We start from the raw sequence: 16472 nt of genomic DNA, 5'->3' as shown, positions 1-16472 counted from the left end.
AGACTTCCCTCTGCAGATGATTCTTTTACTTACTTGGGCTGCTAACACGGGTTTTTTTTCGCGAGATCGGTATATAGTCTTAATAATTAATGTAACAGTCGTTCGTTATGGCGAAATATCGAGATGAATATATTTGACGTAAAATGGAGTGCATGTTTTACATATGTGCGTTTGTTAGGTGTGTGTTATGTGCACATTCCGTATGAGTGTCGTTGTACATGCTCATGGTATACATATTCATTTAAAAGCTTTTTGTCTGACCGAAATTTGTGCGTTTACCGCGGCAGAAACCGAAGTTGTGAACGCCGTCTAACTCGTATTCTGAACAATCTCTTCGTGTAGCGAAAAAAAGAATAGAGAAGGAATGGCACAGGTCAGAAGAGATATGTTGGAACAAACTTTGATATCGATGGTTTATTGGAGTAGTTTTTTTGTTGCATTTGCCGACGAGGACATCTTTAACGGGCCTGTTTATTTAACGCAATTGTTATCGTTTTAATCACGGGTTCAGTTCGGAGAATAAGCTATTCACTTTAAAAACCATTTCTGTTTTTAAGGCCCTTTGTAATAGTATCACTGAATAAACCGACGTTGTTACGCCATGACTTACACGCATAGATACACCCGTCTGCAAGAGGTATGGCGGCACAGTGTCTCACCACTGGATACAACATTTAACACGCGGACACCTGTTTTTTTAGTTTCCGGTGAATATTTTCTCGTCGCCTATGAATTAAGAACGATTTGTGGTTGCAGAACTCGGCAGTGAGTGACACCGAGCAGATTTCTTCGCATTACTATTATTATTCTCGAAGAGATTTTATCTGACCTTTGAAGCACTCTACCGAAAATCTGCACTGCAAGAGTTCTTTTTATAGCCCTAATTGAGGGTGGCTCAAACGGCCAATTGGTCGGGCAGCGTTACAATCATAGGCTATTAGTTTTTTGTCGCCAGTCATTTTTACCGACTTTGAGGGTCTACTGCGATATAACAGAAACCATTTTTACAATGTCAGTCATTTCTTTTTATTGCTACTGTTTTTTTTCTGCACAATCTGTCCCTGACAGATGGCACACGTATCTGTAGGTGGCGGAACGGATTTTCGAGAATTTTGATCCAAGCTAGAGCGGCCAAACTCTCTTCATTCATACAGCTTGTGTGGCTGGCGGGACCTACAAAAGCGACCCCCCCCCGTCGCTTGCATTCCGAGGCTTAGCCGGCCAAACCATCAATAAATTTCCATTCGTATTGTGTCAACATATGCATACACACATAGCAAAGTACAAGACGGTCTCGCACTGACGATTACTCATTCTTCCTGCTGCTACCGTGACGGATAAAGCGTAGGTGATAGATAGGAGTGACGTCTGCCTATGTCGCTCCCTAATTGTGTACCTGTCGCGCGTCCCGCCTGTGCGTCTGTCTGTGTTGGCTGTGAAAGCCGAGATTCTCGTGTATCACTTGCGTGTTTCCGGGACGAATTTAGCGCAGATGCCGATTACAGAACTTCTAAAAGAGGGGTTTTGTCGGGGGCAATGCTACGAAACGGGTTGAAGAGAGAGAAAAGACTAAGGGATCTTCTATGTTGAGGTGCTTTAATGGAATGATGCTGGTGTAATAGCTGAAACAAAAACTTCGTCATGACAAGAAGGTGCAATAGGTATGACCGTAAAGGAGAGCTGTAGCAACTGGCGATTGGATTTTTCTTTGTTACTGTCTCCTGGTACTGAAGAATTGAGTAGCACGGGGTTGAGTGTATTGGGCGACCGACTGCAAGATGACATCACTTAGCAGTCCTCAGCGTTTTCGGCCTATATAGCACCTCGGTACGGAGACGTATACAGGGTCAACAAGTGAGCAGCGTCGGCCGCAGTGCCAGCGGCATCTGTTTGGTTATTTTATATGAGCTACACTTAGTGTTTCCGCTGCTGTTGCTAATACTGGCGCTGACGTCACCCGTTCAGCTGAGCTAACGTATCGCGGAAAGGCGTCCAATTGCAGAGTCGCACCGCGATTTTGCTAAGAGATCGCTCGCACGTGCGGGGCGAAAAAATCTTCCACTGGCGACCTCGGTTTACAGACACACATACACAAATAGATCTACACACACGCCGAGTGTGTCCTGCCAACATGTTCCAGTAGTCTTCAAACATCCCTACCTCCCTTTCCCCCTCGAGCTCCAAAGAAAAAGCAATGCAAAATTGCGGTGATGGCGACGATGACGACGGCGCGTGAACGGCGCTGCTGGAAAGCGACGACATCGGTAACTACACCCCCCCCTCCCACCCGCTATCGATAGACACTCTCCCTTCGTGTCATCAAGCGACTGCGACACGGGGTAGGACTGGTCCACCGCGCACGGAGTTAGTTATTGTTGTTCCCGCATTTAACGCACTTCGGCTTCGCTGCGTCAACGCCTCGGTTTAACGTCGATGGAAACAAATCGGTGGCCGTTTTGAGAAGCGATCTCATCGAATGTCATTGACTGCGCGAACGTACTTTCCTTATCCTCCTCCGTCGATTAGAAGGAGAGGGGCTGTTGCGCGAGTGATATTAAACTAGTCAAACTCCAGCTTTTTATATTCTGATCGTCAAATAGCTTACATATATTTATTTATATACGCTTATTAGATCAGTCCGCGAATTCCATTTGAACTAAACCAAACAAAGTTTACGAGGCACGAATCTGCTGTAGTGAAAACGAATCTTGCACTAGAGTGCACAGTTTTTTTTACAGCTCTCCGAGGCTCGCAGGATCCCTCGGCTTTTTCTGCAGGAAGTCTGACGTTCCATCGTGAGAGTTAAATAATAACAGTGCCTTTCAACGCATGATTGTAGTGACCACAGTAGGAGCGTCTACATAACGAGCTTGAAACTACACCCTGTTGCTGTGCTTATGATAGTGACGAATAAAGCAGTGAGTTAGTGTTGCTTTGTTGTAGTGTGATCTCTTTTGTGTTTATGGACACGCTTCATACAAGCGGGCTAGTAAATATATAAACGAAGCAGCTACCCGCGCGATGATCTACAAAGAAAGGGACTCCCTAATTAGAGCCGCCGCTAATGGCAAGATGGCCACACCAAGCATAAATAGCTATATGGGAGGTGGAAGGATATCGGCTAACAAATCAGTGCTTAACAGTCGAAACCATTTCTTGGTTAGTATAAGAGAATGTAACTGGTTGCTTACATAAGGATTTACTACTAGCAAGAGAGTACTGCGTTATGCAGGCCATATGTATTTATAAAGTTGAAATAAGGCCTTAGCTTATTAGGATCGGAAATAAGTTTATGAAGGTATTTTTTTATTCACTTGTTTGCTATCGTGTTTCCCAGAAGTTCACTAGACGTGTCTTATTCACAGAAGGTTAAGACCTTTTAAAATGGAAAGTTAGGTACAGGTTGCATACCCCTTGTTGTGTGGACATCTATCGCTTAAAATTCGCCTCGGCGGAGTGATACCATGTATGTATTGGGTTATCAAAAAAATATTGATCGTATCACGAAATCGGAGTTATATCGGGTCAGCATTGGTGTCATTTCAAGGCTGAAATCTGACAGTAGTAGATATGCTGATGTTGAAATGTCTTTATTCAGACATAAAATAAAACTCCTGCAATGATTTGATTAATTTTACTACGTTTAAGGCATAAATGCTACTCAAACCGACAAAAAATCTGTGTTTTTTATTATCAGGATACGTCGCTAAAAACAACTGTCCAAGACACTTTTGAAATTTTTATATGAAAATGCTTCTCGTATTGGGCTAGCAATTATGGAAAAGATCGATAAATTGGTTGCGAAAGACTGATATGTGAGTACTGATGACATCGCCAAAAAACTAAAGAGTCACCGCCTAACAGTTTTAAACTATTCGCGTTATTATTTCCGTCTACGAAATTCCCAAATCGAAGAATTTCTAACGTAACTGATCATGAGCGACGAAAAGCAGATCACATACAACAATTACGTGCAAAAAAAAACAAACTAAAAAACTTGCCTCACAATCTGTGACAAGGATCAAACGGATGACAAATAAGGTCCAGTTCCCCAGTACCTGTTCGGTGGGATCGAAAATTACCAGGAAGCTACCCCCTAGAAGGATGACTGATTCAAAAGCTAACAAGATTACTACAAACTATAGAGAAGGAAACAATGGGATCTAATGAACATAAAAGGCGTTAGCTTCCACCATACCAAACTGCACACATATTTAGCTAAAAAAAAGGCATAAATTGAAAGAGCTTCGATGGAAATTTTAACATATCTGCCGTATAGCCGATCGTACACCATGAGACAATGCTCTGTTTCGGTCTCCGCAGCGTATCCTTAATGATATTGATTTAATTTCAATGGAACGGTACAACAATCACTGGCTACAATTCCTGGCCCTGACACTATAATAATCCTACAGTGATGAAACAGTGGCGTTACTAGGAAATAGCTGAAGTTTATCGTTTAAAATGGTACATATATAGTTTTCTAGTGTTAATTTAAAATATAAAAGGAAACATTTGCTTTCATTTTGGCTGAAAAACCGATCACCTATTATATTACGTACATCTGCCTGTGCATGCTTAGTTATGTGTATAGTAGTGGTGGTGATGATACGCCGCGTGGCACTATTTGTTTGTCGTGTTGAGTGAAGCTATTTATTCGACCGACTTCACTAGAAGCCATATATCGTCTGTTGGTGTACTGCCTGTGGTCCGAATCACTTCAGTCGCCTTGATGAAGATTCGATAATGATAAAGTTATGGTGTTACCAAGGAAACTGCAAAGGGTCAGCGATCAGAATGGTCCATATTTGCGTTAGTAATATTATTTTAAAGTATAAAAAATATCGACACCAATTTTAGCTCATAACCAATCAATACTTTTCCGACAATTTAATTTTTTGTTCTTAAAGTGAGGTTCTAAGCCCAATGATATTTGCTTCAGTTACGCCAGTTTGGTGTAGAGGTTGTGCGTTAAACTAGGATCGCCGAATCTCATTTAATAAGTTTTATGCACTGAATTCAAAGCTCTCCTGTCTATAAGTGGGGGCTTTCCATTGTATTCAGTACTTATAGTAAAAAAAAACTGCGTTCATACCAGGTCTTTTTTTGTAATATTTATGTGTTTTTAGCAGGACTCTAAGCAGCGCACTGGCCTCATTTAATGGTTTATAATACAGCAAAACAAAACAAGCTTATATCTAAAAACAATGCTGATCTAGCGCTAGAGATATATCTGAACCTAAAATTTACTCAAGGACTCAAAGGAACAAGCGCAGGTTGATTTTTTATATCTCCTGGAAATTTTCCTTGTACATTGCTAACCTCCTTAGTGCCCCCTATTTAGTGACGCGCAGGGACATTGATTCAATTTCATAGACCACGAGGTATTCATGGATAAAGAATTCCTCAGCGCCCCTTGCGAGAATTTACCCCATACAGAGCTCATATCGACAACTACTGCAAGCATCACAAACGATTATTGAACTTTGAACCTAATGCGTCCCTGATATAGCTCAATGTTCGTGATGTGTACGCGTGACGATCTGTGCTTTTGTACCTATCTACTACGGCAAAGAGGCATCGGATTTCTATCAGCGAGAAGTTGCGACAGGCCGGTGTATAGCAGTCGACACAAACGATGCGTGAATACGAGTCGTTCAAATACATTTGCCAATAGAAACGCGCTGTATATCATTGGGCTTGTTTGTAGAAATTGAGCACGCCAAGATAGCGAAATCTCTGTTGCCCGGGTCGACCGCATTATTGTGCCATTCGACCAATAGAATTTGTCTATAAAAGGATTGTTCACATAAAAACGTTGTATATGTGCGTGAAATACGCGTTCTGTCTATAGCAGATATAGTAATATGGATGTTAATAGCAGTGACAAAATGAGAAGCTTTTCAATGCAGTCCGCATTATTATACAAATTTCGTTATTGAAATCTTTGGATTTAATGGGCCTTACAAGATACCCCCCCGGGAGCAAATCATCCTCTACCCTTCGGTGACTGGCTCTACGTGCCCCGTCCTAACACGTACGGTTCATTATAGAACGATCCGCAGCACAATTTGACAACTCACATGTTCATTAGCGTACGCGATACTAACTTGTCTAAGGCCAGCCACTGGCTAATTAATATAGTCAACGGGACACTTTCGTGCCTCGGATCAAGCCATCGTAACGCATCTTTCTATGTATTTATTTTAGAGATTTTTTTTTAAATAATATTAATATTTATATGTAAATATTATTTATAGTTTAGGAAACTCATACATGACGCTAACAGTCCTATATTAAACAGCAGCTGGTGGAGTTCCTATTTAGAGAGAACCATTCGGCAGAGTCAAGAAAGCCCGTTCAATCTTTTTTAATCGTGTTCAATATGGTTTTCTTCTGGCCGTGATTTCTGCTTTACAAATCTCTCTGCTAAAAACTGAGGTCCACCATAAACGACGGAACTCATTAGGCTGCACAAAAAATAATTCTGATAGAAATCCTAACCTTTGGAGTTTTTGGAGCAAGGACAGTTTTGTTTACTCTCTTACTTGTCTAGCAAATAGATTTTTCGAGACAAATTAATAGGCAACCCTAATCGACGCGGCCTTTTGTTCATCAGAGACATTGGAAATGTCTTCATTGAATAATGTATCCTCCTGAGTTTCGAGAAAAAATTGACACTTACGATATAGATATATTTTCGTCGTCGTCACGTTTAAATCATCGGTGACATCCATAATAAACGCAGACACAGTTGAAAAAATAGTGGAACACACGTAACTAGTCCTCTCATGCGCATTCGCTGCTGGACCAGCCTCTAAGATTTATCTGGTTTTACTGGCGCCATGAAATCGTTTGTAACGTGCGCCCATTAGAAGCAGTCGAAACGTACTGCATGTATCCGTGACGGATGTCGTATCAGCCAGGGTAGGTCTATGCCACCTGTTATTCGGGTCTTCGCTCTTATCGAGGTAGTGTTTGTATTCATGAAGATAAGCGGCATGAATAATATCGGCGGGAAAGATGCTTACAACGCTGTGCGCTTTATCCACACACGGACTAAACAGATTCGACTATATAGACTTACTTGAGTTAGTCGTATATAATTAAATGAAGAACACTTGGCGATTGTTAGTTTTGCAAACAAGATTTGGTAACCAGACATTAAGAAGTTTATGGCAATAGAATACCTGAAACAGTTGCTCGTTCCCGTATTTTAAGCATAGGATATAGTTTACTAGCTCGTGACATCAAGCGACTGCGAACTCTGTTTCTTTTGATTTGGATTTTCCTTTTTATTCAGGCGATGACAGGCAAAGACAAGCGGGAAATGGACTCCCTCTTACGGACGAACTCGGTCAGTTCGCTCGAGAGCGGTAAAACAGGTGCTCCCGCCGAATCGGTAGCCGATAACATCTCAATGGGAGGAAATGGAGCAAGATACCACTCTTTGACCACGTAAGTTTTCTGCTGACAAAAATACTTAGTCGTAACCTATACGTCGATGAGGCTCTATTCCTGTATGCTTACATTAGCTAATGGCCCTATCTTTCCTATCTACTTGAAAGAGGCATGTATAAGTATTAACAAATCTATAATTGTAATCTTTCTTCGCTACATTCTATGCAATTAAATCCCACAGACTAAGCTCGGGATCAAAAAATAAACAGTATTTCTTTAAGTACTCTATTTCAATGCTTCATCCAATTTTTTCGTTAGGAATGGTCAAACAATGATGCACCTTTTGAAGGGCAACATTGGCACAGGTGTGTTAGCTATGCCCTCGGCACTTACCAACGCCGGTCTTCTCGTCGGCTCCGCCGGAATCATCTTGATCGGTATCATCTGCATCCATTGCATGCATATGTTACTGCGGTGCAACAGGATCCTATCAAAAAGGTTCGTATATTTATTTGTTCGACACGGTTCGAGCATTATCGAAAGCAACATTATTTACTATCGATGAAGGCAAATTAAGAAAGAAGAATTATTAAAATCTGATCGGTAGTAATATATATATATATATATATATATATATATATATATATATATATATATATACACATATATCCCTAACTCTACTATTATTATCATGTAGATACAATGTGTGTGACAATCTAGCAATTATTCATTATTTTTGTCATTCCCATACAAGACGTTAGCTCTAGCTTCTATCTAACTCTAACGCAGCAACCTGCTATATAGAGATCCTTTGTTGTGCTCCTATAGAACAGTGTGCAGTCCCTTTACAAAAAGAAGTACGTCTTTGTCCCAGAAACGAACACATTCGATAGCAAAGCACGGGAAAGCAAAAAAGGCTTTTAAGAGGATCACTTAGGGAAATCCGTCGTCATGTTCAACACTGACTATAATAGTAGGCGTTAATTCCACCATTGCTATTAAATGAGATAGAGCCAAAGTATTGTTTTCATCGTTTCCTTGCACTTCATCTTCAGGCCTTTCGTCGAGACAATCAGATACTTCGTTATGATACACAAGACATTTTTTAACGCGTATTCTATCATCAAATGTAATGCTACCTAGATGTGAGTGATGAAATAGTAGTCCATGGCGCAACATTAGCTGTTATTTAATGTAATAATACACACTGCATATAACGACTCTATAATTTCAGAAAACAAGTTCGATCGTTAGACTTTGCTGGTGTAACTCAGGAGGCTGTCGCCTGCGGACCGTACAGACTTCGGCCCTATTCACGAGTAGCGGGAAAAATCATCAACGGCTTTCTAATTTTAACACAAATTGGCTTCTGCTGTGTGTATTTTGTATTCGTTGCTACCAGTGTACAGAAAGTTGCAGAAGGTGAGTTTTCCCCTCAGTCTTACATTTCAACATGTCTGGCATCAACAATCTTATAATGGAAAGCTCCTAGTAGTCAACGGCATAGAGAAGTATACGTTAATATTTCGTTCCAAACAGAACTTGATCAATACTCCGCATGAATCCGTAATGAAATACGGAGTCTGTGTAACCGCATGAGGATTTGGGGTATCGGAGTTTTCCTAACTAGCCCTTTAAAAATATGTTTAATTTTCGTGAGCAGGGATACTCTGGTGTTCTTTATGCTGTATAACCCTAAGTGGCCTCGTTACCTATGTTTGCGATCTAAGGGAAATAGAAATAAGAATCATGCGCTATGCTGTGATAGCTTTTTCGAATCGATGTAGCAATCTAATAGCAATACCAGCTCTGGAAAACATCTTTCACTTATCATCTGACATTATATAACAGGTAAACTATTGACACTGAGACAGTTGTAAGAAAACGCTTTTCCTCAACCTGTTCTAACAAAACTGATCCTTAGACAAGTATTCAGCGAGTATTACTGCACTGTCCCATTATATATTATATGTACATTTTTTTTCTACGATTTGCGCTTGCAGGTGTCCTTCATTTAGATAGAGGGAAAAATTTGCCGATTTATGCTTATCTCGCAATAATACTACCGATAATGATCCTGTACAACTACATCCGAAGTCTCAAGACTCTTGCGATTGCTTCAACGGTAGCCAACGTGCTTCAAATGGGCGGCATGGTTCTGATTTTTTATATAATTTTCAAGGACGGTCTGCCCAATATATTATCACGTGATACTTACAAAGACATTTCAAAAATGCCGCTCTTTTTTGGAACCGCAATCTATGCCTTTGAAGGCATTGGAATTGTGAGTAAAAATATACCTACTGGATCGAAATATAGTTGTAATAATAAGAGGCTGCTTTTCTATTGTGACAACATTTTAGCTGCCAAATTGTTTTTATACTTGTTTTTATCCTTTAGGGCTAATTTTAACCAAAAAAAATTAAGAATTATGATTGTATAATAATGTTGTTTGTGTTTTCTTTTATATACATGTTCTAATCGGTAACATTGGTACAGTAAATTATGATTCCTTTTTGAAACAGAACTTTTCTCGTGTTACGTTTTTATGCTCGTAAACTAACTCCGTAGATAATTTCGTTTTCAGGTACTTCCGTTGGAGAACGAGATGGAAAGACCACAGGACTTTGCAGGCCTCTTCGGTGTCATGAATACGGGCATGTCACTTGTCGTCATCCTGTACACAGCAGTTGGGTTTTTCGGCTACCTGAAATACGGTGAGGCGATCCAGGGTTCAATCACTTTGAACTTCGACAGCGGGTGGTTAAGTGAGACGGTTCGAGGGATCTTCGCTATCTCGATCTTTCTCTCGTACGCCCTTCAAATGTACGTGCCGATGCAAATCTTCTGGCCGTGGTTAAAGGATCGCTTTCAGCTAGCGTCCCGGTGCGCTCCGCACCAGCTACTTTACATTGAATTAGGCCTACGTACAGCTCTTGTGACCTTTACGTTCATCTTAGCCATGAGTATTCCGGAGCTGGACTTATTTATTTCACTTGTCGGAGCGCTTGTGTCATCCTCGTTAGCTTTAATCATTCCACCGCTAATTGAGTTGTTTACCTTTTACGATGATGACGAGATGAGTAAAAAACGATGGTATGCTATGGTCATCAAGAATGTGCTTATCATGTGCTTTGGTATCGCCGGTTTCGTAACGGGCACGCTTATTAATTTGGCAAAAGTAGCCAAATGCATTACATCAGGCTACCAGAGAGAAGTTTAGAGTAACTGAATGCTCAGGCGAGACTAGCATCCCGTTTAAACACGGGGAAGCATCATTATAAGGTAGAAGAAGAAGGAATCTGTTAGTTCCCATGTCCCGTCTGGTCGGGAAATGAAGCGGCTGAACCTGTGAATGGTGAAAAAAGGTAAGAAAGATGGTGATGACCAAAAGGCCTGTCAGGCGCTAACTTTTCTCGAACGGTTCAGTCGCGCACACATCAGTAACCTCCCGTCTCTTTATTTCTGTTTGAAAAAATAAGCTCGTTTTGATCTAAGCTGGTCTAGGTTGGCAGTCTAAGCTAGTTTGGGAACTGAATATGTCGACACGCACGTGAACTTGACCACACATTCAAATCAGAATTCGCCATCTTGAGCTGACACAGTGGTCTGTACTACCACACATCGAGTTCTCATTTTACCTGTAGTTGTGTAAAAGTTTGGTAACATTCGATCATTTTTTTTCACTGATCGAGGCCATGGACGTAGAATACGTCTTAGTTAATGCAACGTCTTACGACCCCAGTTTCCCTTAAGTTCCAAATTATGCATTCCGTAGCCTAGAAATGCTTGTTCTGATATTTCCTCCTTCGAATCAATAGGTTGCTAAAACGCTAATAATGGCTGCCTAATCTAAAACAATCTTTTAGTGCAAAAGTCGACGTGATTTGTGATACGGTATTCTATAAATATACGACCCATTAACGACTACCCTTTGTCCTTGATTTTACGTTGCACAGCTGTTTTTTTATCCAATGCAGAAATCTTAGTGGCTATACGATAATATGTAACAAAACGTAACGGAACGAAATTCAAATGAGCCGCCGTTACCCCCAAATAGATAGATTGTTGCTTTTACTGCACGCTCATGCATACATAAATATGCATAGTAGTGGTGACCATGTTAATGGTAAAGTCTCATTTTTGTTTTATATATATGAAACACATAGTGATATGAGACTGTTAAAGCTAATACGCCACTTGTTTGTTAGCGTAAACATGCCTTTTGCATGACGAATGTGCGATGAGTGTCACACAAACGACTTTTATCGCAGTTACGTATAAAGAAAAACACACACACACACACATAAATATAACACAATCAAACGGAACAAAAAACAGTATTAAATGCATACATCCATTTCAAGTTGTATATCTTATACGTAAAAAGTAAACAAAGACATACATTTATAAATGTTTACTACACGTTACTAAAATGATATTATAAGGTATCTATACATTGATTGCCGACCGCTAAAAAGCAAGCATATCTGCAAAACATGTTGATGTACTCCTAAGCCAGGAACTAACTTTGGATAGTGTTTCTTATCAACACTGGAGTCGAGGTTCATGCAAACTTGAACGTCAAATCGAGAAGACGCCTAAATACTATACAAATATAAAGCGATAAGTACTTCAAAGGACAGCGAAAGCAACAACAGTAGAAACAACAATAGTACCAGAAAAGTTGCTTCTCAACGACATTGATATGAATGGGACAAAAAAAAAATACTTAAAACTAGAAAAAGAAAGATATAGAATTTTAACGCCAGGCGGTATAATTACGCGCAAACTGTGTAAATGTTATTTAAAATTCAGATGTCACTATTGAGTAATACGGCTATCCGTGCGCGACTACGTGACTGATGGACTAACAAAGCGAGGCCGTGTGTTTATAGGGGACGAAAGGGGAGAAATCGTTATAATTATCATTGTCATAATGATGCGTGATCAAGGATACGAAAAGCTGCATAACGAAAGTGGAATCCACGGATCGTTAACAGTGAGACTTCAGCTTCGCTTTCGCGCATACGCTGAGTAACGTGTCGCGAAAACATGACCACTAAAAACTGATGGCTAATCGTGCCCTCTGTGTGCCAACAGCGGGCCTGTATATACCCGTGTGATAAAAAAATAATGAAATAAACGAACGAGCGAATGAATGAGGATCAAGGTAATGATTAAGTAGAAGATGTGGGTTATAATTATTATATTACAAATAAAAAGCGAGCAATTAAAAGGAAGAGCAACCGACGTAAGCATGAGAAAATAACCTATTCCAGCTGCACTAGTCTCTTTACGTGTAATAATAAACGTATATATATTAACAATAAAACATATAATTCTATTTTCCGTCGATTATACGGCAATTTATGGTCAGTTTTTTTATCCTAGTTCGTATATACGCAACCTTCGATTTTGTGGGGTATGCTATGATAAATATTCTTCCCAATCTGTACCATCTATCCCAAAGCTCTTCTTCGAAAGAGCGTAATCCCAATAAATGTATTAGTCGGCGCATTAAGAGTCTAATTTAAAATAAAGCAACTCATTTTGCCTTAATAATTTGAATGAAAACCGTTTTACATATCAAATGAATTCTGTTGTAACGTTTATATTCCTGTTCCCTATTTAGTTTATAAATGCATAATTTAAAATTAGGTTTAAACTCTTGTATTAGACAAAAATAGAAAATTTTAGTTAATTTAAAGTCGTAATTTGAGGCGGTTTATACTTTTTACTATATAACGAGCACTCAAATGAAAATGTCTAAAAATTCTGTTTTCGTTACTATAGTAATATTGTAAAAGCATGTTATCATAATAACTTTTGACTGTAAATTTAAACTCAGAGAGAAAGCAGGCCATTTTCTACGCCTACCTCTTTAAGTAAAAAAAAATCACGTTTTTTGTTTGAAACATTCACATTTTATTATATTGTAACTACCTCTCTTCTAGGTAACATTGAATTATTAAAGGTTTATTTGCCTTTGCAAACCCCCAAGATCTGAGTTTTTAGGTTGACCCAACATAAAATAAAGAAAAAAAATGAAATACATCATTTCGTATGTTGGTATCATGAATGATTCCAATATAGCAATATAAAGAATAATCCACTTCTTGAGCTGAATTTAAGTTCTCGTTTCGAAATCATCTTATTTTTAACGAGCCCCTCATTAAGCTGAAGCCGGAGCTGGACTGTGGGTTTCTTAAGTGCAAAATTTTAAGTCATACGCTACTAAAAGCGTTATTAGCATCTTCGAAGCCGGCTGGTGCATTCCGATCAAGCGTCGCGGCCACTTTCTTCGGTAACATCGCCATAAACTTAAATCGCTCTCCCATATGTCGCGGATTAGTTAGCATGTCGTAAGCGCTAAGTAGCTGCTTACCTTCCTCAGGTGTTCGAACAGTTTCAAGGAGTTTCTTGAGACGAACGCCTATACCCATCGATTTAAGGAAACTTCCTTGAGTGACCGGGCCGAAAGCCAACACCTAATAGCAATTTTAACCCGATAAAGATATTTTCGTTAGGGTTGTTACTCGATGTGAGCTCTCGAGAAATAGCTGCAGCAACGTGTTCAGGTAAAATAGGAAGCCTACGTATTTTGGAAAATACTACTAGAAGACAAAGCAATTTTCTTTTAAACGAGTGGATACGAACCAATTTTTATTTACATTGACTTTAGAAAGACGTTTTTTTGCTTAACGAACTGCAGCTTCTGTTGTGGTTTTCGACAGAGTTAAAAGAATACAGCTAGTTAATTTAGTACCATCATTCTTAATTTAAAAAGCCTCCGAAAATCATAGATAGGCTATGACTCCCTTAAATAAAAGGCGAACATTAAGGCAATCCATAATCAAAATATAGTAGTTTAAGTGCGTAGGGTGGTTTTCTCGAGGCCTAAGGTGGGCAATATGTCAGTTTTAGGCATTTTCTCCCGCACTCACCTGATCTTGCACGCAGCGTCGCAAATAAGCAAAGTCCACATCTGCTGTTAGGTCGGCTTGTCCTGGCATAGACAGGGGATCATGTATTTGATGTTTTTTGAATGCTCGAAACGTATCTCCCTTTTCGCCAATATGTCCGTAGTCCACCAGAAGGAAAACACCTCCACTGACTTCAAGACGCTTCGCCAGATGCTGTACGAACATGCCAGCTTGCGGACAAACCTCAATGTGACTACGGGTCTCACCCGGGTCAATGAGAACTGTTGAAGGAGTCCGACCGGGAGCCAATACAAGCCGCAGATGCAGAGGCGATGTAGGTGAGTCGTCTAAATCAACAAGTACCTCTCTCCAGCCTTGATCTGTTCGCTCAAATTTATGTATTGGCAGTGCATCAAGAAACTCATGCGCTAGATAAAATGTATAATTCCCTTGTGGAACTAAATGGATATCTTTGTACCATCGAACAGAAGAACCCGTGCGTGTCTTTGATTCCTTATAGTAGTTTTGGCTTGTGATCTGTTCCGTTGCCGTACCGCAAAGGTGCTCCTCTTGAAGTGTCGAGAGGTGCGGCGATACTTCGATGAGGTGCACCGTTAGGGACTGCGTTAACTTTGTGTATTTGGAAAATACGCGTAGAATATCTGCTATGAGCGTGCCCCTGCCTGGGCCAGCCTCGACTATCTGTACCGGTTGTGGAGAGCCGGCCTCTAGCCATTCGTTCAGGAACCATACGCCAATCATTTCGCCGAACATCTGCGAAATTTCTGGAGATGTCGTGAAGTCGCCAGCTGCCCCGAACATGTCGCGGTGCATGTAGTATCCCTGCTGCAAGCACATATTGAATATAGTTAATAATGATGTTCGATGTGGTTTATCAATGTAGTATGATGGTAACGGAAATCAGTACTCTACCAAGCGAGTGACGAAATCCAGTGATCGAAGCTCAATGTGAAACATCACGAAGAATGATCAAAAGTTTCAGCAGTATGGATGACAAATTCGATTGCGATATTGATTTTTGATATACGCAGTTATTCGATAGCTTTTGTACCGCCATCCCAAAAATTCGTAGACCTTCAGAGGAAAATATTTTATCCAAGGCTTTTTCGTAGGCTTATTCAACAAAACACGTATAGTCATTAATATGTAACCTGAACTACATGTAGATCTAAGATAGCCATAAACTAAGCCCTCAATTAAAGCGGAATAAGGCGCCATAAAACTGCAGCATAGAAATGGGCATTACGTATGAGGGAGTAAACATGGTGTTGACGTAAAAACCTAACTAGTTTCTCCATTGCGTAACTTCTTCAGCAACATTGGTTAGTAAGCAGTGACATAACATAGTTAAAAATGATAAAGTTAAGTACATGAGAATATTTAAGACATTTTTCCTAAGAGAAGAAGACGTGTTCTGCCGTTTTTCAGATCACTTAGCATTCAAGTTCAAACCTAATCAAATTGACACTGCATTTTACCTGAGAGTTCGTAAGAACATCGGCCATATAATCGTGTACGGTAAATGGCCCGGTAGCCAGGATACGAGTTCGAAGATAAGCCAGAAGTGGAGTCTCCTCCTCTTTTCGAACTATTGTAACATGACATGATCTTGAATCGCGCAAAACTCGAGCAGTTATATGACTTCGATGTGTTTTATTAAACAAACTGCGAAAAACGCCAGTTCTTAAATTGGCACAAATTTCCATCTTGTGAAAACAAGAAGTGCTTCAGTCAAGCATTCTCGTCTCACCACATGTAGGACACTGACTGTTCATTTACTATTCATTTTTATATAAGCTCTTGTATAACAGATGTTTACAAAAGCGATAAAACAATAAATTTTAGTTCACAAATACTACTGTATACATTCTCTTTGTTTGGTGTTTTTCTGTCCAGGTATTAAGATATTCTATTGGCATTTTTGAATCTCCCGCTTTTCACGAGCGCGGCGACTTCCAAATATGCGAATTAATAAAATAAATTCAGTTTTACTTATTTTAGGGATCGCTTTCTTTGATGGTAAAATTCGGCTATGAAAAATAATACTAGCTGAATTATTTTATTTAGTATCCGATAATTTATTTGCTTGTTTCATTATTCTGTATGGCCTACCATGGAGGCAGC

General features: G+C 39.8%; 2 protein-coding genes across 3 annotated transcripts in view; one reads left to right on the top strand and one right to left on the bottom strand.

Annotated features, from left to right (window-relative positions):
* Positions 1–12770, top strand: part of LOC111263588 (uncharacterized) — a 31967-nt gene extending 19197 nt beyond the window's left edge. Inside the window, exons 5-10 of the mRNA XM_086969689.1 lie at positions 7304–7458; positions 7720–7899; positions 8636–8823; positions 9405–9685; positions 9989–10227; positions 12300–12770. Coding sequence (XP_086825815.1) covers positions 7304–7458; positions 7720–7899; positions 8636–8823; positions 9405–9685; positions 9989–10227; positions 12300–12351 — 1095 coding nt within the window. The 3' untranslated portion in view covers positions 12352–12770. The remainder of the gene's footprint in view (positions 1–7303; positions 7459–7719; positions 7900–8635; positions 8824–9404; positions 9686–9988; positions 10228–12299) is intronic.
* A 535-nt stretch (positions 12771–13305) lies between these two features.
* Positions 13306–16268, bottom strand: LOC111263582 (protein arginine methyltransferase NDUFAF7, mitochondrial). 2 transcript variants are annotated; one of them, XM_022838763.2, is made up of 3 exons: positions 15827–16268; positions 14349–15173; positions 13306–13892 (listed from the first exon to the last, which is right to left on the bottom strand). In XM_022838763.2, exons 1-3 carry the CDS (start codon positions 16052–16054, stop codon positions 13629–13631), a joined length of 1317 nt encoding a protein of 438 aa, XP_022694498.1. In that variant the 5' UTR covers positions 16055–16268; the 3' UTR covers positions 13306–13628. The 2 variants fall into 2 exon arrangements, with proteins under 2 accessions (XP_022694498.1, XP_022694499.1); XM_022838764.2 differs by having other exon boundaries at positions 14349–15170.
* Positions 16269–16472: the final 204 nt, after the last annotated feature.

Source organism: Varroa jacobsoni, unplaced genomic scaffold (genome assembly GCF_002532875.2).
Source record: "Varroa jacobsoni isolate VJ856 unplaced genomic scaffold, vjacob_1.0 scaffold_774, whole genome shotgun sequence".
NCBI lineage: Eukaryota > Metazoa > Arthropoda > Arachnida > Mesostigmata > Varroidae > Varroa > Varroa jacobsoni.
Note: the sequence above shows the minus strand (reverse complement) of the source record. Positions and strands in the feature narration are given on the sequence as shown.

What these genes read in the sequence shown, in the direction of transcription:
- LOC111263582 (XM_022838763.2), bottom strand. Translation starts at nt 16,054, where the DNA reads ATGGAAATTTGTGCCAATTTAAGAACTGGCGTTTTTCGCAGTTTGTTT. An exon ending in ATGTTCTTACGAACTCTCAG is followed by an intron (nt 15,174 to 15,826) that starts GTAAAATGCAGT and finishes ATGTGCTTGCAG; the next exon opens with CAGGGATACTACATGCACCG. An exon ending in GACGCTGCGTGCAAGATCAG is followed by an intron (nt 13,893 to 14,348) that starts GTGAGTGCGGGA and finishes AATTGCTATTAG; the next exon opens with GTGTTGGCTTTCGGCCCGGT.